Source organism: Podarcis gaigeae (genome assembly GCF_964106915.1).
Source record: "Podarcis gaigeae genome assembly, chromosome: 13".
Taxonomy (NCBI): domain Eukaryota; kingdom Metazoa; phylum Chordata; class Lepidosauria; order Squamata; family Lacertidae; genus Podarcis; species Podarcis gaigeae.
In genome coordinates, this window is record NC_139689.1 from 26,723,352 (window position 1) to 26,747,498 (window position 24,147).

General features: G+C 42.8%; 2 protein-coding genes across 2 annotated transcripts in view; one reads left to right on the top strand and one right to left on the bottom strand.

The window, feature by feature from the left end:
* Positions 1 to 24,123, top strand: part of LOC310830840 (uncharacterized protein) — a gene marked incomplete at both ends in the record, with an annotated part of 31,102 nt that extends 6,979 nt beyond the window's left edge. The window contains 3 exons of the mRNA XM_083710677.1: positions 2,205 to 2,254; positions 18,637 to 19,536; positions 24,079 to 24,123. Of these exons, the coding sequence (XP_083566803.1) occupies positions 2,205 to 2,254; positions 18,637 to 19,536; positions 24,079 to 24,123 (995 nt within the window). The remainder of the gene's footprint in view (positions 1 to 2,204; positions 2,255 to 18,636; positions 19,537 to 24,078) is intronic.
* Positions 1 to 24,147, bottom strand: part of LOC310830551 (olfactory receptor 6N1-like) — a gene marked incomplete at its 3' end in the record, with an annotated part of 236,827 nt that overhangs the window by 188,994 nt on the left and 23,686 nt on the right. The window lies entirely within an intron of this gene.

The window sequence follows — 24,147 nt, forward strand, 5'->3', positions numbered from 1 at the left end:
TGTTTGGAGGGGATCTGATGGAGAATAATGCTGATGAGGAATAAAGGGTTCAGGCAGGTTAAGGCAATAGGAGGAGGTCTTTCAGATTCTGCACAATTGAAAAATGTGCAGAAAAATAATCAGGCAACTGAAACGCCATGAAGCATTTGAGTTTGTTTCCTTGTTTTTAGTTAGTAAAATATGACTTGGGGCACTTGTTGGAGGCTGTTATAATTAGCAATGGTGTGCAGAAAGTAGATAGAGGTAAATTTTCTCATTCTCTTGATCTTGGGTTTATCCAATGAAATTGATTGCTAGCAGATTCAAGAGGCATGAAAGTGTTTCTGTGGAATTTGTGCCTTTAAGATTGTTTTGTATGCCTTTTTCTTAAATACATTTTCCAGCTCTCTGATGAAATATGGCAACCAGAACTGTGCACAGTATTCTAATTTCACATTAAAAGCTCCCTCTATCCCACATAGACTTCAACAATATTCTTGATTCATACAACCACTAAACCTATCAGTCTATCACACTATGTAACCCAGGGGTAGTCAACCTTTTAATACCTACTAATGCATCTTTCTTGATGATGAAATTTCCTTACTGCCCACCAGTGCTCGATGGAAGGAGGATTCAGTTGTGCCGTAGAAGCCCCTACCACCCACCTAGAATCCTGAAATGCCCACTAGTGGGTGGTTGGGACCAGGTTGACAACCCCTGATGTAACCAGATATTAATTCAGATACATACCACTAGATAAAGCTTTATTAATTCTGCTTTTTTCTTACAACCATCTTGACATCATTACAGTTAGAGATGAAGAATTGGCTTCCCTGTGCTTTCTTTGAAGAAGGTTTCTTCTGAAGAAGCTTACTTCAGGTTTTTTGTTTCCTTAAGCTTAGCTGTGGTCCTATAGGATTAGCTTCATAACCTAACTATAGGACGCAAGGGTAGCAATCCCCAGGGTTCTACAGTGAGCACCATATATTCTGTATGCTTTACCTAAAGATGTCACTGCAAATGTGCACTCTTACTATGTATTATTTCCTTCCTGCAATTTTCTAAAAAAATGTGAGCAATTCTCAGGAGCAAAACACAGATAAGGTTCTCCCTTACCCTTCCCTTGTGCATTATATAGGGATGTTTCCATTTGCTATCAAATTATGTTCAATAAAAAAAATTGTGAATAAGAAAATGATTCAATTGTTTTAAAATTTGATGAATAATTTTAAAAATTCCCCATTGTTTGTATAGCCCCATTAGCAGGTCATAAAGTTGAGGGAGGGTTATGTTTTGCTTTTGCTTTTTTCCAGTTGGGGGCCTTTACAGAAGTCTTCATTGGATATTGTGGGAAGAGGTAAAAATGCCCTCAGAATATTGTATTACTTTTCAAGGGATGGGAATCACCAAACTTTCATGTCAGGTGTGGATCTTTGCCTCTGCCTGTTATGTTTCTGAAGGCTGACTTGCTTCAGATAGAAGTTGGTGATTTATTGTCACTGGTGCAATGCTATGAAATGGGTTTTCCAACAATGATCCTTACTGCTCAATTCCTTTTTATTCTGAGAGGCCTATTCAGTCATTTATTTATTTATTTTTAGATGAGCCTATGTTTTTATGGTATTTTATACCCCATTGATTTTGTATACATTGTTGTATACTACTTTAACATATTTTATATGAACAGGTGATTTGCTAATATTATGATAAATTGGGTCCTCCCTTAAAGAGGGCATGTATTGAGGTGAGACCTGGAAACTGACACCCTGTGTTGTGGGTGGGTGCGGTTGGTCAGCCACAACACACAATTGGTCCCTCATTGCTGGGTGCAATCTGGCCAATGGGACATAGTCCAAATGGTTCGAGGGACCTATTTATACCAATGCATGTGACCCAGAACTTCCTCTTTCAGCACGTGCATTTGAAACACCAACAGCGTGTCCTCTGCGAGCCAAGAGAGAGCGATTTACCTTCAACGGATCATCCTGGTGATATCTTTCCGTTATCCCTTTCTTTTAATTCCTTTCACCCTCTTCCTTTTCCCTCATTTTAATTTTGATTTAATCCCCATCCTTGCCGTTCCATTACTAAGAGGGGCTTGCGGCCCCATGGGGCTTGCGGCCCCTTAGTGCTCCGTTTTAGAGCTTTTAATTCTTTTAATTTAATTTATAGGGTGCTTGTTCTTGGGGGTTTCCCCTGAGTATTCCCTTTTTTTGCCATAGATTCTGACTCTGTATTTGTGGCTGTGAACCCTGCGTGTCTGGATAGTCAGGTACAGCATTGTCCACTGGGCCAGCAGGAGGACGGCAGAATCTGGATTTGGATGCAGGCTCAGGCTCCCCGACCACGTGTGTGTATCCTGAATATCCAGATGAGGAATGTGTTGGGAGGAGCTTCTCCCAATGGTGCGGGCGAAGGTGTCTGAGGAAGGCATGCCTGCGGTGATGGTGGTGCAACTGGGTGAGAATCATTTGCCGGAAGGCTTGAGCCTGCGGACCCACATGCAGGAGGACTTGGAAGAGTTGAAGGAAGCTCTTCCTGGACTCAAGATTTTTTGGTCGCAGCTGTTGCAGCATTGTGCGTGGCAAGGAAGGTGATGCCCAGCTGCCAACGAGAGGGCCAGAAGGTGCGTCCAGAGCGCAGTGGCCAAGGAGATTCTGGCCCTGGGTAGGATAGTGCGTCCCTTTACAGGCTTGATGGGGTTCATCTCTCTGTGATTGGGAATGATTTATGGCTGACCGCCGTGTCAGCGGGGTTAAGGGATTGGCTACAGGTGTGATTGGTTGGTGGCTACCACGGGTGCTTGTGTGGTGGATAGGCTCTGGTTCAGGTGATAGGGATGGGAGAACGCTCTGGCCATCCCTATGTGAAGGGTATTCCATTAAAGGATTCCAGGGACTCAATGGTTTGGTCAACCCCTGAGAGGGGGTTGTGCCCGTGCCTGAGTCCAGGGGGACATTTGTGTGGCGGAGATAGCCTGTGGCGGAGATAGGCTTTCCGCTTATCCAGGTGTTCACCCTTAGCTGACCTATGCTGGATCCCTGGGTCAGCTCTACCTGCATGGCAGGGAGCTAGTTGAACCAGAGCCTATGCAACCAGTTACTTTCTGTAATCAATAAAGTTGTGGCCTAAATTCTGCCAAAAACCAAAATTTGAGTCAAGCGTGAATTTATTTAGAGGAGAGGTTTCTGGGTCTGAACACGCAAATAATGATTAATTGTATGCTAGGGTGCCCTCAACAGCCCAGGGTTCTTCCCTCAAAATATGGAACTGAATGCCCCATGAGAACAACACTATGGTATGATGTAGTGTCATATTTTTACAGAGTAACAAAAACACAGGGTTTTATCCCCAAACAGTGCCTCCAAGTCCCATTTCAGGAAAGTGGCCCAGAAGGATACCATGGCTGACGGTACTGAAAACCACTGAGAGGTCCAACAGAAATAGCAGGAACATACTTCCTGCATCTAATTCCTGGTGTAAGTCATCAATCATTGTGACCAAAGCCATCTGTCCATAACCAGACCTAAAACCAGATTGAAATGGATCTAGATACAGTGGTACCTCTGGTTATGACATTCTTAACCTGAGGTACCACTTTAGCTAATGCGGCCTCCCACTGCCGCTGCCACCGCACAATTTCTGTTCTCATCCTGAGGTAAAGTTCTTAACCCGAGGTACTACTTCTGGGTTAGCAGAGTCTGTAACCCGAAGTGTTTGTAACCTGAGGTGTTTGTGACCTGAGGTACCACTGTAATTTGTTTCCTCCAGAAACCCCTGGTACTGACATGCGTTTATTGCATTTATATACCACTTTTTCCTCCAAAGAGATCTTTGTTATTTTAAACTTTTATGAAGTTTACTTTTGAGTAAGCAGGATTAGGAGTAAAGCCTTATTTTAATTTCCAGTTTATGTTCAGGTTATAATTTGCATATGTGGACTTTAGGAAATGTAAATTGAATATTCAGCCACTTATTATTGAGGGGAAGTGCATGGAACAGGTTTCGATTTCTGGGAGTTGAGAGATGACCTAAACCTGGGGAGAAAACAGCAAAGACCTGGTGAAGAGAGCACAGCAGAGGTTATATTTTCTGAGAATCCTCCGGAAAAACAATCTCTCAAAGGACCTGTTGATGGCATTTTACCATTGCACTGTGGAGAGCGTATTAACTTATGGTCTGTGTGTGTTGTTTGGGAGCTGCATGGCCAGGGAAAAAACAATGCTATCCAGGGTTGTAAAGACTGTAGAGAGAATAATTGGGTGCACTCTTCCCACCTTAGATCAAATCTATGCTGCCAGGTGCCACAAGAAAGCGGCAGAGATAGCACAGGATAGTATGCACCTCGGAAATGATCTCTTTCAGCTGCTGCCTTCTGGAAGAAGGTATAGGGTTATAAAGGCCAGGACTAGCCGCCTGAGAAACAGTTTCTACGCAAATGCAATTCTGGTTCTAAATGCAGCATAAGGGGTCTCTATAGTATAGCGTATTTTAAAATGGGGTTTCAGAGTTTTTAGGGGGGGGTTGAATGTTTTATGTAGTTTTTCTGTAGTTTTCTGTAGTTTTTCTGTAGTTTTATGTAGTTTTTCAATTTCATTGTTCTGCATGGGACAATGACAATAAAGATATCATATATCTAAAAGTGCCACTCCTTCAATTGCCACAGGAGCCCAACAAAATGTCTGAAGAGAGATCTCTATCCGCCCAACAGCCATTCTTCTCTGCTGCCTATGACCATAAATTTTCCGTCTGAAGTGGGACTCAGTGGTGCCAGTTCTAAATTAAACTTACTATTTTATTTTATATGACCATGAAAAATGTGCAACAAATTTGTGATGAATACCACATATACTATCAGAGTGCCTAGTTGCGATTCTGTGATAGTATCCCCATTAATGCTTTCTTTAAAATAACCACTAGATGGAAGCACAAGCTAGAGAATAATCACAGGAATGTTTGCGTAAGAATGCTTTGAAGGAAAGGAATATGAAAGGTGTATAGGCAACATCATGGAAGTTGCACGTTGAATCATAATTTGGGAAAAGAAAGGACTTATTCCATTAGAAATGATAAATATTGATCATTTTCACAATTGGGGTCTAATCTGTACAACACAGGAAGCTATATTTTCTGTTTCCTCTTGAAGATAGTGAGAACCACTACATTGTACCTAGAAACCTGTTTGAAAAAGGAAAAAGTCCAGCACACCACAGAGTTGTCCTAAAAGCCAGCTAGTTCCCCAACACACATACCAGACATACCACACACATACACACATACCAACAACTACCAGACTTTTATAAGACATCTGAAGGCAGCCCTGTTTAGGGAAGCTTTTAATGTTTGATGTATTACAGTATTTTAATATTTTTTTGGAAGCCGCCCAGAGTGGGTGGGGAAGCCCAGCCAGATGGGCAGGGTATAAATAAATTATTATTATTATTATTATTATTATTATTATTATTATTATTATTATTACCTATACCACTTGAAACATTAAAACATCTGGACCCTAAATTTGATAAATAAGCTCCCCCCCCCATGGACATATTTTATACTGTGGGAATTAAAGAAAAATGGATGCAGATCATGATCTTTTAATGAATCTCCATTTAATGTAAATGTTATCGATTTATCCTTTAGTGTCAGTTGCCCGGATTATACCCTGATCCTTTTTTAGTGCTATGATATCAAACAACTTCCATGAATCATCCTTAAAAATGGTAACAGTAACATGACTTGTGCTGAGACTGGCCTCTCCATGCTGTTGGGACATCTACATAACACCATCCATACACATATCTAACAGTCACCGTAAGATTCCTCACTCAGTTGCACAATCGTTCGTGGTACTTTTTAGTGCCACCCTTTTGCACTGCAGATGTCCAGAAGGTGCTATTACAGCTACCAACTCAGAAGATGTCAGGTGACGAAAGGAGCAATTGAATTCAACCTAGAATGGCTGCTAACGGATTGTCTGAACAATCTGTTGCTCAAACACAGGTAGAACTGCTTTGCTTTTTCACTGACTATTAAAATATATTAAGTGTCCATCTATACGTATCATTGTAACACGGACTATCTAATATTTTAGATAGACTATTTCCTGGTGAAGTTTGGACTCATGACAGTTATCTGCCATGACAAGAGTGGGGGACTGATGAAGATGGTCTGCCCTTCAAGATTTATGGATCCTAATGTATCCCTGAATGCTCTGGGGGACTTTCCAATGGATAGAGCAGGTGATCCTGTTGAGGCACCCATCTTACTGTGGAATGGTGAGATGTAGAAGGCTACTAACATCATCACTCCCATAATGTGCCCATAATGCCCCCTGGTACTCTATCAAGTTGCATGTGATAAGATATGGATGTCAACTAGAGCACTGGCTGTTTAGATCTTGCTCGAGGCCAACTGAGCATGGGTTAGAGGACACAATCGCATCAACAATGTGGCAATAAGAGCAATGAATAAATCTTACTTCATAGTCTCTACTGCCTCCTCAAGTACAGGCATGTCTCATTTCATTGTGTTTTGATTTACTGAGCTTCAGAAGGGTTGCTGCAGCTACTGAGTTGGAGACTAAGCTGCTGGTGCCTGTCTTGCAGCACAGTGACTCCTGCTGCTCCTTACAAGAATGCAGGTGTAGCTGCAGACAGTCAATCAATGCAGCAAACTTCATTGCTATTTTATTTTATGAAATTGCCACAGCCACCCCAGCCTTCAGCAACCAAAACTCTGATCATTCAGCAGCCATCAACATTGAGGCAAGACCCTCCACCAGCAAAAAAATTATGACTCACTGAAAGGCTCAGGTGGTGGTTAGTATTTTTTAGCAATCAAGTATTATTATTATTTTAAATTAAAGTATGTACATTTTTTTTAGAAAACCAAAACAAAATTCTATTTCACACTTAATAGTCTGCAGTATAGTGTACAGTGGTACCCCGGGTTACATGCACTTCAGGTTACATACATTTCAGGTTACAGACTCCGCTAACCCAGAAATAGTACCTCGGGTTAAGAACTTTGCTTCAGAATGAGAACAGAAATTGTGCTCTGGCGGTATGGCAGAAGCGGAAGGCCCCATTAGCTAAAGTGGTGCTCCAGGTTAAGAACAGTTTCAGGTTAAGAACAGACCTCCGGAACGAATTAAGTACTTAACCCGAGGTACCACTGTAAAGGTAACATATATTTTTTGGGGGGTGGGGGGGTGTATAACTTTCTTTATTGCAATATTCACTTTATTGTGGTGACCTGGAACTGAACCTGCAATATATCGGAGGTATGCCTGTAATTGTCCTAAAGAGCTCTTCTGGCTCGTCCAGAATCTGGTCTTACCTGGTGTGGTGTGAATAGGACTCTGGAAGCAACAGAGGCCTGCTGTAAAGATAAAGTATTCCACCTCCACAGTGATTTAGACACAACCATTTTGGTTCAGTCCCAGATAAAGTGTTCACTGCTACGTCTTCTCCAACTTCATGGGATCTATTTCCGTTTATGAGGCCTGATGATGTGGCAGGGTGCTTGCAGAGAGATGCATCTAACTACATGCCTTCTTAACTCCTGCTCATCATGACTGATGAAATTGAGTTGGGGAGGGTGTTTAATAGGTAGGTCCAGGTACCTGCCACCTTAAAGGAAGTATTGGTGCAACTGCTACTAAAAACCCCATCTCTGGACCTAATATATTTTAACATCTATCACCTGGTTGCAAATATTTCCTTTCTGGTTGAGCTGGTTGTGGAATTCCTAGATGAAACTGATTATCTGGATCCATGGCAGTCTGGGCTCAGGCCTGGGTTTGCAACTGAATCAGCCTTGGGGCCCCTGATAGATGAGATTTATATAGAGAGGGAGAGGAGCAATGAAACCCTGCTACTTCTGCTCAATCTCACAGTGGATATCAACTCCATTAACTACGGTATTCTCCTTGACTAAATCTGTGGGATGGGTACTGATGGTTTTGTGATGCACTGTCTCTATTCCTATATGCAGGGTCATGTCCAGACAGTAACAGTGAGAGAGTGTTCTTTGGCTCTCTGGTGTCTATAACATGGTGTGCCACAAGCACTCTTTTGTTCCCAATGATTTTCCCAATGAAGCTGTGGAAGTGGCCATTAAGTGTTTCAAAGCAAGGTATCATCAATAAGTTGGTGATACCCAAGGCTATTTCTCCATTATATCTGAATCAGTAAAGTGTGTGCAAACCCGGGGCTGGTGCATGAATGCATTGGTGAAATAAATGAGGGTCAATAAACCAAACTTGAATATGGAAAGATGGAAGCCTTTTGGGTGTGTGGTTCCTATGTCTCAGAGATAGGTCAGCTCCCTGTTCTGACAGGGTGGCACTCCCTCTGAAGGAAAATATATGTTGTGGGAAGGGGGTATTCCTTGCTCTGTCACTGTCACCAAGGCCAAAATGACCTCAGTGACCAGGAGTGCTTTTTATAAGCTCTGGTTGGTATGAAGCTATGACCGTTCCTGGACCATGACAACCTGACAACAGTGGTTCAAGCACTGGTAACCTCAAGGTTTGATTACTTAACACATTTTATTTGGAACTTCCCTTGTATCTAACCCAGAGGTTTCAACTTTTTCAGAATGCAGCAGCTAGACTACTCACGGGAGCAGATTAATAGCAACTGGTTACTCCACTTCTGAGAGAGCTGAACTTTTTACCAATTCACTACCAAGCCAGGTTCATCTTCGACCCAATTTCCTAAAGGACCACCTAATTCCTTATGGTTCAACTTGATTGCTCAAATCCTCTGATGGGGCAATTCTGATGGATCCTCATGGCCTCGAGGTTCAATTGGCATTCACTAGGGATTGAGGGTGTAGGCCTCACCCTGTGGAATTTCCTACCAGCAGGAATTTGGCAAGAACTGTTGATCTTTCCCTTCCTTGGGATGTCATTTGCAAACTTTTGCTGCTGTTGTTTAGATGGGACTTTGCGAACTGTCTTTTCTCTCAATTTACCAGCCAGTATTTGTTTATGGTTCTAATTATTTTTTAAGGATCTTTTGTTAACTTTATCTTTATATGTTGCATTTCAACTTGCTATATTTTATGAACGTATAGATTATAGATTCTTAAATAAGAAAGAGGTGGGTTAAAAAAATACACAAGAGCATGGATGATGCCTTCCTAAAGCAGCTTACCAAACATTCAAAAGGAGAGCTGCAATATTCATGGGAGACTTAAACAACTCCGACATCTGCTGGAACTCAAAATCTGCCAAGAATGTAAGGTCCAACAAATTCCTCTATGTCAATTTCATCTCCCAGAAGGCGGCAGAAGCAACAAGGGTGTCATCTCTCTTGAACTTGGTCCTCACCAACAGGAATGAACTGATCAATGATGTGAAAATACAGGGAGCTTTGGGAGGAAGTGGTCATGTCCTTTAAAAACCAATACCAGATAGGCGGCAATAAATGGGAATAGAACATATAATTAAGTCAAATTATAGCTTGCGTTGAGGGACAGAAACCAATTTCAGCAAAGGCCAGAAACTCTTGTATGGCAGGGGGCATCACCTTGCCAGGGACTTTCTGCTGTATGTTAGGGCTCTGGATGTAAGAGATTTCCATGTGTGTGTTGAGGAGGGGATTGTTATTACACCTGGCACCATTTCCAGGGGGTCTTGGGGGCCTGGGCACACACAAAATTATCACTGTGAATGCCTGGCCTCTTTCCACCACTGGTGCCACCATGGCAACTGGGCCAGGGCACCCATGCTCCACCCCACTGCTGATGTGGAAGAATAGCCACGGCCACCATGGGTCCCTTCAGAGGCCTCGTGGCAGAGGCAGAGGCCCCTGTGAAGTTGCCACCATGGCCCTGGAGAGTGGTGTGCCACACCATGATGTTAGGGTGATGTCATGACATCACGTTGTGCACACATGCCACTGGGCACCCATGCTCTGGGGCCCAAGTTGGTGGCTCCGGTCATTACTGTGGCAGGTTCACTCGTGACACAAAGGAAATGGGAGATGCCTTTACATATGCAAGAGTACACATGTAGGTCACATCCACACCATGCATTTAAAGCACACTTTAGGAGCCATGGTTTCCTCCAAAGAATCTGGGTAGCGGAACTTTGCTATGGGTTCCCGAATGATTCCAGATACCTTTATTAAGCTATAGTTCCCAGCACTCTGGAGAAAGCTATGCCTCTTAAGGGACGCAGGTGGCGCTGTGGGTTAAAGCCTCAGCGCCTAGGACTTGCCGATCGAAAGGTCAGCGGTTCAAATCCCTGCGGCGGGGTGCGCTCCCGCTGCTCGGTCCCAGCGCCTGCCAACCTAGCAGTTCGAAAGCACCTCCGGGTGCAAGTAGATAAATAGGGACCGCTTACCAGCGGGAAGGTAAACGGCGTTTCCGTGTGCGGCTCTGGCTCGCCAGATGCAGCTTGTCACGCTGGCCACGTGACCCGGAAGTGTCTCCGGACAGCGCTGGCCCCTGGCCTCTTAAGTGAGATGGGCGCACAACCCCAGAGTCTGTCAAGACTGGCCCGTACGGGCAGGGGTACCTTTACCTTTACCTTTATGCCTCTTAAAGTGGTATGAGATTGTTTTAAATGTATGGTGTCGCTGTGGAAATGCATAGCCATTGCAGCCACTTAGAGAATGGGTGACCTGGTGTTGGTGTCAGCGTACATCCACACACTGTGCCATACCCATCAACTGCCCTGCTTTGAGCAGGATATCCTAGAATTACAGAAGCCGCCCTGGCTTCTGATTGGATCCTGGGATACCCTGTTTTGGCTCCCGAGAGAGTGTGGCCCCCAGAGACACCCATTTTGTGGGGGTGGTGCTCTCAAGCAAATCACCTGGCTCCTGCAAAAGCACAGCCCCCAAAGACACGTTTTGAGAGGCCGTACTCTTATATAACTTGTGTGGGAGCCTGGCCCTGAAATACATATGTCCCAATTTCCCTCTACAGGATGTTGGAGGGTATGCTATGCCAATGTTGGAGGCAGTGGTGGAGGAAGCCTGTTGGGCACCTGGGGCGGTGCGCCCAGGTGTGGGGCGAACGCCCATAGGGCGGGCAAAGGTGGAGCTAGAGGCGTTGGTTCTGCCCCGGGTGTCAGTGATACCCGGGGTGGAACGCCCCCACCACACCCACCTTGCTCTGCCTCTGGTTAGAGGGAATGGCTGACATGAGGCAACCTTGTGTCTCCTGCAGCCTTCAATCACCCATTCCACCTTTTAATCAGTGCAGGTGAATTCCTGTAGGGTGAAACAGGAAAGGGTGAAGCAGGAGGGCCTCTCCAGGTGGGGCTTAAGCAAAGGGTTGGATGTAACACTACCCCTTACCCTTGGCTAGGTAGATTCACCACAGTTTGTTATGAACAGTTAGTATCCTGCACCATTGTCCCCTACTCTAAATCTATTGTGTTGAAATGAATAGTCACCCAAGATTGTGTTTTGCCTCCTTATTTCCTGTGTGGTTGCAAATGGACACACATTCCCAAGCACTTCCTTCCTTCAATCCCCTCCACAGAAACTGGATAGGAAAGGTTGCAGTTGAATGTGTTTAATTTCTCACTGTTCTGTTTAAAAGATGCATCCTGCCAACTACTCAATATATTTTATGTCTGGAGGTAAAGAGTAGGGTATTGAAATTGGAAGGATGGTAAGTGTTCACAATATAATTTTGCAAAGGTATCCCCAATATTTCTCCAAAATGTGTGTGTATAATGGTGGGCAAACAGAGCTGGGAGAAGCAGGTTGGAGGAAATGTAATATATACACAGTGCCTGCCAATTAGGAAGGCAGTATATAAGGCAATTTAAGCTTAAGCTGTCTTCCTGCACATCTTGGTGCTAAATTGGAATGGCTGCACTGAAATTAATAGTGTTGAAGTGTAAATCTATCTTTAGATCACATCCCGAACATAATTCCTAGGCCCTTTCGTAAAGCAGACCATGACACAGGCATCTGCTGATGAGAAGTGATTTTTTAAAAAATTACTCTTGTTCCCCTTGACAACCTTATGTCATTAATGTGCAGCCTGGTTAACAAGGTGCTTCGTATTTAGTAGTTAGCAGCAACCAGGTCATTAAAAAGTTTTATCTAAAGTAATTATAGGAGTAAATGTCTCTCAGCCTTCTCCCTCTGGGAGTGAGAGTTCTGTCGGTTTCTCTGAGGGCTTTGAGCAAACACAAAAGCCCTAATTATAACTTGGCAAAACTCTTGAGGCCTTGTTGATGAGGGAGGGAACAAAGCCTTCTGGCACCAAAGTTTGGAGCTGAACTTGGAGTCTCCAAGGTACAGCTTTGGTTGTGTGACAGGCAGGTGGAAGAGAGACAGAGTGAGAGACGAATGTTATGCCAAATGATTTTTTAATGGCACAAAACAAAGGCCTGAGGTCTAATGCTGTTGTTCACATCAAAAAGACAATCAGTTTTATTGTTTATAGTCAATGGCCAGCACAATACAGTACGAGCACAGAACACACAGCTACAAAACAAAAGGCATTACATGCACCTGGCCAGGACAAATCTACAATGTCCAAGATTTACGAACATTATATATAATAATACATGAACAGAGCTATACAGATGTTTCAGTTCATCAATGTGTAATGAACGTGCTCTATTTGGGACTATCTTAGGGCCAGTTGAGGAAGCTCAAGCTGCTGCAAAAGGCTATGGCCAAACTGTTGGTGGGGGCAGACTACTGCCAGCTCATAGCTCCATACCCTCCAACTTCTTCGAGCCAAAAGCCAGGGCACCTCCCCCACACACATGCTGCCACCCGCATGTGTTCAGGCCCCCCCACATGATTTCACCACTTATTCCCCCATCCAGTTTTGTCCCACCATCACTGGCACTACCCTCTGCTGCCTATCTTTGCTGTCTGGCCTCCCTCATTACTTCCACCGCCGCTGCAACAAGGCCACTATCATGGAAAGGTCTGCTGCTGCTGCTGCTGCCGCCTTGCCACTGTGAGGCCTGATGAGGCCCGCTACCACTGTCCACTGCCATGAAGTTCATCGAGGTCTACTGATGCCACTGCGAAGCCCTATGAGGCCTGCCACTGCTGCTGCGAGGCCTGCCACCACTACAACAAGGTCCTGCAAGGGCTACCACTGAAAGACCCTTCAAGGCCTGTGAGGCCCACCACTGCTGTGAGGCCCAGCAAACTGAGCCACTGCCGTGAGGCCTGATAAAGTTCTCTGCCACCACCAACCTCCACCGTGGCTGCTGACATACTTCCAGAAGTTGGCACTTCCAGAAGTGCAGCCTGCTTCCTTGCAGCACATCAGTGGCCATGGTTGATAATCTGGACCTAATTGGAGGCCTCTGTCAGTGGCAGAGAGAAATCGGGGCATCATGGATTGATATAAGGAGTCAGGGTGGCTTTTGTCAATTTGTGATGTCCCAGAGAAATCGGACCTATTGTGGGCGGGTGTGTAACTCCAGTAATTTAAAGCTTGTCCATCTGTTAGCAGGCCAGGTTCAAAGTTTTTGTGTTGATTAAAAGGTAAAGGCCGACTCTGGGGTTGCGGCGCTCTTCTCGCTTTATTGGCCGAGGGAGCCGGCGTACAGCTTCTGGGTCATGTGGCCAGCATGACTAAGCCGCTTCTGGCGAACCAGAGAAGTGCACGGAAGGTCCTTAAAAACTTGAGTCCAGGGTACCTTAAGGAGCAATAGATGCCTTATATCCCTGCCCAATCACTGAAGTGTTTAGTGGTCTTCATTCACTGTCTGTAGTCCCCCATGGTTCAGACAGATAGATCATAGCCATCAGGAGTTGTATTCAGTTCTGTGGAACTCCCTTCCTGTTGAGATAAATGATTTGATTATTTATTTGTTTAAAGACCTGGGGGGCATTAATGTGCCTGATATGGAGGATATAATTATTTTCTTTATATTTTTATTGCTGGTTGTCAGAAATCAAGAGCAAAGATTATAAAACAAACATTCAAAATGGTGGGGATTAAAAAAAAAAGCTGCCAACTGCCTAAATTAAGTCTGGCAGAATAGTATTTTGCACTGGGTTGCCAGGTCAGGTGATTCAGCTGAAGGGGCCTAGAATCCAGCCTGAGTCCCCCCGCCTCACCCACTTGGTCTTGTCCCTTTAGGGGGAAAGCGTGTTCTCCCTCATGGAGAGCATGAGTTGCAGTGGGGGCTGGCAAGACACCCCACTGTTGCTGGGCGGAAAAGAGTTTGGCCATCTTTAAGCAGGGGCTGGCTGTTACTGGGGAGTTTTTTATGTCGCCATTTCTTGATTGACAGCCCTAGTTAAATACTCTGCACGCAGCATCAAGCTCCCTCTTTTCACAGTGTGCATCACTCGCCCTCTTCCCTATTGTTAGGCTGTTCGCTTGACCTTGCTATGCCTGTCATGGAGTCATCTGCTTTGGGGCAGGGGCCTGGTAGGAATTTTGTCCATTTGGCTGATTGGCTGGTGCCATTTGGTTTTTGCCTACTGCGTAGCAAATTGTCACAACTTGTAAGGTTGCAGTTAGGCATTGGTTTGGGAATTGGTTGGTGGAGGGGCATGGATTTGGCTGTGCCTGCCCCTCCAAAATGCTGCTGCTGCTGCAAGGGTTTTCTGTTAAAGGAACCCAGGGGCTTACCATGTTTTTGTCCGAACCCCTGGCAAGGGGCTAGGGCCACGCAAGAGCCCCTGGGAGCATTTGGGGAGAGGTGAGGCATGGTTCCCAGTCCTGTCTCTCCCCCTGGGTGACTTACCGTTCCTGACTTCGAGGGATGCGCAAATGTCAGACTGTCCCTGACCACGGTCAGATAGTCGCAACCAATGCCTAAGCAACCACTCACATTGCTGTAATTTTAATAAAAAAGTTGTGGCCAAAATTATGCCAAAACCCTTAAACAAAAATCAAGTGTCATTGTGTTTTATTTTATCTCATTTTAGCCATTTTCAGATCAAATGGCTGACCAAATTACTTCAGCATATCTTTGACTGAGCTGGGTTGGGGACATAACATCGGCTGAGCCTGACTGAACTGGGAACCAGCTGGCTGAAGCAGAGATCCCCTGCATCTTAAACTGCTCATCCTTGCAGATCTTGTCATAGCTCTGCCCCTACTATGCACTAGCTGTCTGGCTGGGCTGCATTAGGAGTTTAGCAACAAGTCAGATAAAAGAGGAGTCTGTTTTCTGTTGGAGGTTGAAATTCCAATTGCACTTGCATCCCAGATATATATAATGAGAATATGATGTTGGCTGTTTTATTTTTGATCCCTTTTTCCAACGTTCCCTAACACAGAATTCACCTTTTTCACAACTTTCACATAGAGTCAGCATTTTAATGTAACTGTCCACCATGATCCCAAAATCTCTTTCCAGGTCAGTCACCAACAAATGACTATTATGTGAAGTTAGCATTTTTTTGGCCCCAATGTACACTTGCTTAAACTAAATCACATTTGACATGTTAATGCCTATTCACCCCGTTTGGATATATGTTTTTGGTTGTATTGAACTTCCTTGCCTCCCCACAAAAAATTGCTAGCCTTTGTTAAAATCCTTTTGGCTTTCCTTGACATTCTTAGATTATTATGCATGAAAAGAAACCCCCACATTTCACTGTACAGTTTAGGCACATTTACACCTAACTGATTTGTTATATGAAGTTGAGAACATACAGTCACATCATTGTATGACTTTCTGCACCCTGGTGTTCATTATGAGTAGCAACTAAAAATGTAGTCCATCTGTCTGTGCCACACTCAGTGTTGCTATCTGTTGTCTTCTACCGCCCTCTTGTGCCTGTTATGCAGATTAGCTGCTCTATTATTAATTCAGATCCCATCAGTTCAACCCTGTTTAGGGACACCTACATGTGTTCAGGCTTTCCCAACACAGGTCACGTAACAGAGAGCAGCCATGCTAGATTCTTGCACTGAAGAATCTTGTGGCACCCTAAAGACTTTTAATAGTTAAACATCATCATACTTAAATGTTATTTTTAACTCCAACAGTAGTTATAATAGTTCGTGATTTTTTGTTCCTTCTCTTTGTTTAATGTTGAACATTATGGGTTTGGTTGTAAGGAATGAAAAATACACAGAAATTTCATTGATTTTTTTTTTTTTAGCCAGCTTTTATTTCAGACAGTGCATAACAATCCCCTTTGTGGTAGAGAAGGTGCATTTTCTGAAACAGCATCCTATCCATGTGGCAATAAAATATCTGTAAAAGGAAGAGGAGCGGGTTTGCTCAAGAGTGTTGCAGGTAGAAATACCATTTGTAATGAAGTGAGAGCAGTAGTTTACTTGCTCAAATTAATGAATAAGAAAGTTTTGAGAATTTAAATCTAGATTCAAATTGATTACTTAATTGAGTACCTGGTATCTGGTGGGCAATCTCATCCTTTATTTCCACACTGTGGCTGCAGACCAAAGCACTCTTCAGGAGAGCTATGAGATTCAGGTGAGGGTCAGATGCTTTGTCAATCCCAGCAGGTATATAACAGGAAGACCTGGCCTGCTGGACCTGAAGGTAGTCGAATGGAATCCAGCAGTTGGACTAAGCCAAGCCTGCACCATGGGAGCTGACCAGTGCTGAACCTTGTCATGGTGCAAGCCAAGTTGGCAGGTTCTTACTGGGCAAAGAGAATGAGGATTCTAGCCAGGCAGAGAGCCCAGCCTGAGTTTGAGTGTGCCATGGCCAGTCCCCGCTACCTTGGACCCTTTAAGGGGGCTTTCCTTTTTGCTAAGTTGATTCTTCCCAGTGTCGTTTCCATCCACCATACCAAGACAGCAATTTCCCACCTAACAAAAGAAAAACATCATTTTCACTGAAAGAAAGGTGAAAGAGGGAACTCAAACAAGTTTAAATCAGATTGGGAGGTGGAATACTTTCTGGCCCTGTCAACCAGCAACCCAGATAGCTCAGTGAATACACTACCCCGTGGATTGGCAGGTGGGAAGCTTGTGGGGTGAAATAGCCCCAAACTCCAGAAGGGGAAGCATTATAAAGCTTTTCATCCCCTCCTATGCATTAACCTGCATAGGGAGGGAAGGCTCAGTGGAGAAAAGGGATGACTATGGAAATATCTCGGTTACCATAAAGGATCATCATGCCATCTTGAACATCAAGGTAGCAAGGAGAGAGTGCTCCAGAATTCTGATTCTATGAAACTCACAGGCACACATAAGAAGGGCAAGGAGGATGAAAGTGGGTTGCAGCTCCAGGTGTTCTTGTTAATGTGGAGAAAGGAATAATTCAAAGGAATGATAAAGTAGGAATAATCTTCCATTTTCTTCTAGTTGTGAGGGTGGGGGAATGGGAGGGGCCTCACAACTGGAGTAGCCTAAGGCCTCTCTTCATCTAAATTTGGCCCTGCTCTCAGGTCATCTAACTATCTGAACTCATCCCATTCTTCCTAAGCATCAAGCCATCCCCTTCATGACAACACCACAGGTCATGTCCAGTCCCTTCCAATCCACTAAGGGATATTCAACAAAACAAAACCTATTTCTCTAAACTTCACTGTCAGGTCCAGTAATAAAGATGACATCTAATTAAGTTTTTGGGGTAGGAAAATTGATAAGGGCTATGGAAAAATCGGAGGGATGTCATATGCTCTGTGGGTTCAGAGTGTTGCAGAATGTTATGACATTTGATTTGCTGTAATGAATTCCCTCACCCATTCATGGTTTTTGCAATATATTATGTCCCTAATGGTTGAGCGGTAGGTTCCGTTCGTTGCTTTAAAAAAACCCAGAGGACACATTATCACTGGTTGTATTGGTGGTATGGTGTTTAGTTTGTAGCACTGAAAGACACAAGGATGCTGAATGAGATGAGGGAAAGAAAAGGACTTAGGAACTGATCCATTTGTTATCATAAAATATATCTGCACTGAATAACAGCAAAAGAAGTAGAGCTATAGACAAATCATAAATGAAGAGAGGTGGGTAACTATCAGGAAGTATGACCTTTTCAGAGATGGCGGAGGGAGGTTTCTCCAACACTATTTTTGTGATCTGTTCAGTGCCAAGTGAATATATTCACACAGATCTTTAACTTATGTCTCATAGTCTGGTGCTTACTTTTAGCATGTGTTTAAATTGAGGTTTCTACTTGTTTCCATTATATTTTAACTTTCCTCTTATTATTAAATTTGTATGTGACATATTTTGTTTTTGTTTTTTTAGACTTGCCCAGGGAACTTTTACTATAGACAGTCATATAAAAGTTAAAGGTAAAACAAAGTAATATAAATTCAGTTAAGTCCCTAAGTTATAAGATAAACATGTCCTACAAACTATTCTTCCAAAGCTATGACCATGATAATCTGTTTCAGGAAAAGAATTACATTTTTTCTTCTCTTTTTTGCAACCTGTTAATGGCTGATTAATTCATTATGGCAGCAGCTGTCAAGGACTAGAGTTGCCTTCAACAGATGCCCCCCACCCCCCCACCCCCCAAAAAACCATTTGAAATTAGTTTTACATTGAAAGGAAAATAAAAAACTTCATGAGGATCTTTGAACTGTATTCATGATCTTTGACAAAATCTTATACAAAAAATCTGTGATTTTCCTTTTTATTAATGAACCATCATTCACACTCTTAATCATGCTCAATCCTGTAAACTATTTGAAGAATTCTGCTGAAATATGAGGTGGTATATCAAATGACTCCTCTCTCTGTATTGTTCTTTTCACAAAGATTTCATTTGTCTCAATGTTGGGGAACCAGACAAAGATGGCAGAATTTATTCTCCTGGGATTTCGGGAATTCTACGAATTGCAGACACTTCTTTTCCTGACATTTCTGGTAATTTATGTTGTGACCATAACTGGAAATATTCTTACGTTTGCCCTTATTGTCTTTGATCAGCACCTTCATACCCCCATGTACTTTTTCCTGGGGAATCTCTCCTTCCTGGAGGCCTGCTGTAGCTCCAATATATTCCCACGGATGCTTTGGGCTCTCATTACTGGAGACAGAAGGATTTCCTACAACAGCTGCTTAACACAGTGGTATCTCTTTGGTTCCTTGGAAGCTGCAGAATGCTTTCTACTCTGTGTGATGTCTTATGACAGGTACCTAGCAATCTGTAAACCATTGCACTATGCAACAACTATGAAAACCCAGACTTCTATCCATTTAGCAGCTGCATCTTGGTTCAGTGGATTTATAACTTGCTTGATCTTACTCATTTTGATATTACAGTTAATGTTTTGTGGCCCTAATGAAATGGATCATTACTTCTGTGAATACTTCCCTCTTCTCAGACTCTCTTGCAGTGACACCAGTGTGTTGGAAATTGCAAGTTACATTGTGGCTCTCATATTTACAGTCCCTCCATTTGTTCTGACTATAACTTCCTATGTATACATTATTGCTGCTATGTTAAGGATCCCCTCTGCCACTGGGAGGCAAAAGGCCTTTTCCACCTGCTCCTCTCACTTGATTGTGGTTTCAATTTTTTATGGCACACTCATGATTGAGTATATGATACCAAAGTCAACAGAGAACAGAGAGATGCAAAAGATTTCTTCTCTCTTGTACACAGCTCTGTCGCCTCTGGCCAACCCATTTATATACAGCCTAAGGAACAAGGAGGTAAAAAATTCACTGAGGAATAATATTAGGAAACTTGTGAGGTGAAGCAACTTAATATGTAATAGAAGCAACCTGAGTATTTTCTGTGGCATTTCTCTCTCTCTCTCTTTTGGAGGGGGTGTGATACAGTTCAGTCTCTGAAAGGATACATCAATCCATCCATTTCCAGGATTAATAATACATTTTATTGAAAATCATGAACTGGTTAAATTAATCCAGTAATTCTTATTATTTATTTTATTCTTATTTTTGTGTGTTTTATTGTATTTCCATATATTGTTGCCCACTCTCTTCATATTTTAGATGAGTGTATAGTATAAAAATATTTTTAATAAATAGTGTTTGTAAAATAATAATAATGAGATTATATAATTCATGAATTGCATTGGATGACTATTTGTAAAAACTAGCGTATTTTTGTGTGAGAAGAATTTCAGCTCCACAATCAGTCAATAAAGGTGTGGGAAACCCCAAACTGAAAACATTGGTGGCTACACCAATAAAAAACAAATGGGTGGTGTATGGCTGGGTTCAATCCACATTCCACATTCAAAACCAAACAATAATGGTAATCATAATTCTACATTTTATGTAGCATAATTCAATAAATATATCACCACAAATACTTGTTTCCTAGTGATTTGTTTGTAAAACAAATGGAATGCCAATTGGGAGAGTGAAAACAAATGAAGCACTGCGGTTTTTTCCACTAAAGTCAGAGAAACAGATAGAGCCAATACAGTGGTACCTCGGGTTAAGAACTTAATTCGTCCTGAAGTGTCTGTAACCCGAGATACCACTGTACAGATTTTTTCATGTAGATTCTTAGCCCAGATTCAGATTGTATTAGGCAAAGAGGGTTTTTTAAAAACACCCACACCCACAAACACCCACACCCACCCCAACAATGATTGATTACAGTGGTACCTTGGGTTACAGATGCTTCAGGTTACAGATGCTTCAGGTTACAGACTCCGCTAACCCAACAATAGTACCTCAAGTTAAGAACTTTGCTTCAGGATGACAACAGAAATTGCGCAGCAGTGGCGTGACAGCAGCGGGAGACCCCATTAGCTAAAGTGGTACCTCAGGTTAAGAACAGTTTCAGGTTAAGAATGGACCTCCAGAATGAATTAAGTTCTTAACCTGGGGTACCACTGTATTGCAAAATAGTTATTTTTTTCCTTGATCGTCCGCTCACATGACATGAGAGACTGTTGCACTGGTTAGGAAGTGAAGTCACTTATTCTTTATAATAAAAGTATTTTGCCTGGTATATGGTGGAAGAGTTGGATAGGGAGATGGAAGATGAGCACAGAGCTCATTCATTGCTTGAGCATGCTTTTTAGTTAGCTAGTGTGGCTGCAATTCTTCACATACTTGGGAGTAAGCTTCACTGATTGCAATGGAACTGATTTCTGAGTAGACATGGTTGGGATTGCACACATATCAAGAGAGTAACAAAGAAAACCCAAAAATAAGGAAGATGAAAATGGCACCTCAAAAGGATATGGGGGGGTGGAGGTCAGTTTTACAGAATGAAACTAGTAGCATTCCTCCATTTGATAAGCATGCTTTGTTGTTGTTGTTTAGTCGTTTAGTCGTGTCCGACTCTTCGTGACCCCATGGACCAGAGCACGCCAGGCACTCCTGTCTTCCACTGCCTCCCTCATTTTAGTCAAACTCATGCTGGTAGCTTCGAGAACACTATCCAACCATCTCGTCCTCTGTCTTCCCCTTCTCCTTGTGCCCTCCATCTTTCTCAACATCACGGACATTTCCAGGGAGCCTTCTCTTCTCCTGAGGTGGTCAAAGTATTGGAGTCTCAGCTTCATGATCTGTCCTTCCAGTGAGCCCTCAGGGCTGATTTTCTTAAGAATGGATAGGTTTGATCTTCTTGCAGTCCATGGGACTCTCAAGAGTCTCCTCCAGCACCATAATTCAAAAGCATCAATTCTTCGGCAATCAGCCTTCTTTATGATCCAGCTCTCACTTTCATACATCACTACTGGCATGCTTTACTATAATATAAAATGCATTTTACAGTGCTATTTGGGGTGTTGACTCCTTTTTGCTTTAAGCTAGCTTTGCACCAGCAATTGATTAAAATATGGGATAGTTAGAATGTTATTACACCTAGAAAAGAAGGAACGTGAGAATATATTTAGAAAACTTTATCTCAGATTAAGCCATTGTATATGTAGGTGACGTTTAATGAAGTTTGCAGTGCTCATTTATAAAATATAGCTTAAGAAAAACATGTGCACTGAGAGAAATGTGCAATAGTGTGTGTATATGTGTGTGTATGTGTTGCTTTTATTAATATTTTGGAAAATATTAGCTTAATGTTTTGAATATCTGATTTTATCAGTAATTTAATGGATATTTATATTTTATGTAAACCACTTAGAATTTTTGAGGAATAAGAGTCTATTAAATAAAAAGATTAAATTAAGATTAGATTTGTATTAGATTTCTATTCCTAATAAGGAGCTATCCATGCTGAAATGTCTAGACACTGCTTTAGTACCACTCCCAGTACTTTTGCCAAATGTTCCTGGAAAATTTGCTTAGGACATGATCTGATGGTTCCTGGGAAGGTGTTCCAAGGACCATAGGATTTCACAACTCTTCTCTATGGGTAGAGAGAAAAGTCTACCCTTGGAAGCCCCCTGCCAGTCACCACCACCATCAGTGCTGTGGCAGCAGAGAGGGCAAAACAGGAGGCATTCTGGAGTCAGCCGTCCGTGAGTTGCACCTATTGGTGTATTCTAGTTGGTCAGATGCTAGTCATGAGAGACCTTGCTGGCCAGGTTACTAATGCTCCATTCATGGCTAATTATATATTCTGCTTCTGTAGCAGAATTCTAAATGTTAATTCCCTGACTAATCTCCTGGGGAAAGGTAGCTTAGTAAGAGTTGGCTGTTCATCTGCAGACATATTAGGATACCACCAGTTGCAGAGAGTATGCCCCTGTATGCCTGTTGCTGGCAGTCACAAGTAGGGAGGCAGCTGTGTACTCAAGTACTACATGCAGGCTTCCCAAAGGCATCTGGTTGGTCATTGTGAACTAGATTGGCTTTTGGTCTTAACCAGCAGAGCTTTTCTTACATTCTTATGTACTATAGTATAAGATAAGGCAGCCTTCTACTTTCCATCAGCTGTGAACGTGCTATTTACTTATAAACATCTGAGGTTAGTGTTGCTTCTAGTCTTTAGCACTCATATAAGTTGAAGAAGCTGGGTATAAAGGTTTATGTTTTGTTTTGATTTGATTTTTTAAAAAATTCCTGCAGTGATCTGAAAAGACTAGAAGTATCTAGGGATGTATTCTCCTCTGATTCTGAACTGAAGCAATGGTAACCAGGAAATATATTCCCTGCAGGACAACTCATGCCATACAACACATATAGAACAGAACATCTCAGATATCTTGTCTTCTAAATTGCAGGCAGGCAGGATAAAGGAAAGAAGGAAGGAAGGAAAGACCGAAAGAAGACAGATGTCCCTTAATTCTTAATAAAGTGAAGATGAGAAAGGAGAAAATGTGGCTTTCATGCCATGGAGGTAAGCAGTTTTCTGTCTCACATATCCTGCAAATTTTTAATCTGATCAACTTAATAAGAAACAGAATTATATCCATGAACTTCAACAATCATGCTGTGAAACATTCAGGAATTGTAATATTTAGGCAATGCATGGCCACTGTTACAAGTATAACTGATGCTGCTGAGATAAGTTGGGTGTGGACCATATTGGTCTCCTTTTCATGGATGACCACTGGGAACCCCATGTCATGCTACGAGATATGCATGATAAATGTTACTGAAATGCAAACTTATAAACATTGGACACATGTGCATCAAAACACATATAAGCATTGGGGTTTTTTGTGATGGGACCCAAGAGTACAGAGTACCACCTCCTTCCCCTCCTGGCACCCATAACACTTTTCACAATATATGAGTACCAGCACATATTTTCCCCACCCTGTGCTGCACTTTACATAAGATTTTCATGAGACTTGGGAGCACTCTCTCCTTGCTACCTTGAAAATGATGGCTTTCTTTTGTTAGGTGGGAAATTGCTGTCTTGGCATGGGGGATGGAAATGACACTGGGATAAGTCAACTTAGTATAAAGGAGAGCTCCCTTAAAGGGCCCGAGATAGTGGGGACTGGCCATGGCACCTCAGGTTGGGGTCTCTGCCTGCATAGAATCCTCATTCTCTTTGCCCAGTGAGAACTTGCCAACTTGGCTTGCACCATGACAAGGTTCAGCACTGTCCAACTCCCATGGTGCAGGCTTGGCTTAGTCCAACTGCTGGGTTCCATTCCACTAGCATCAGGTGAGTGGAATGATGAGCTGATGCTGGCCCTACTGCCATTCCAACCTGTACCATGCTTGGTGCCATCAATAAAGATTTGGCCTGATTTTATCCCAACTCCTGGTGTCCTGTCTGTTCATTTGCTGCTCTTCTGGGTCAAATAATTCACCTGCCAGACTAATCTATTAACTTTAATGTTATCTCTTTTTTCAAAGATAGATTCCAAGATCTCTTTAATCTCTGATGAATGCACTTCATAAACAATGGAACAGACTACATGAGGA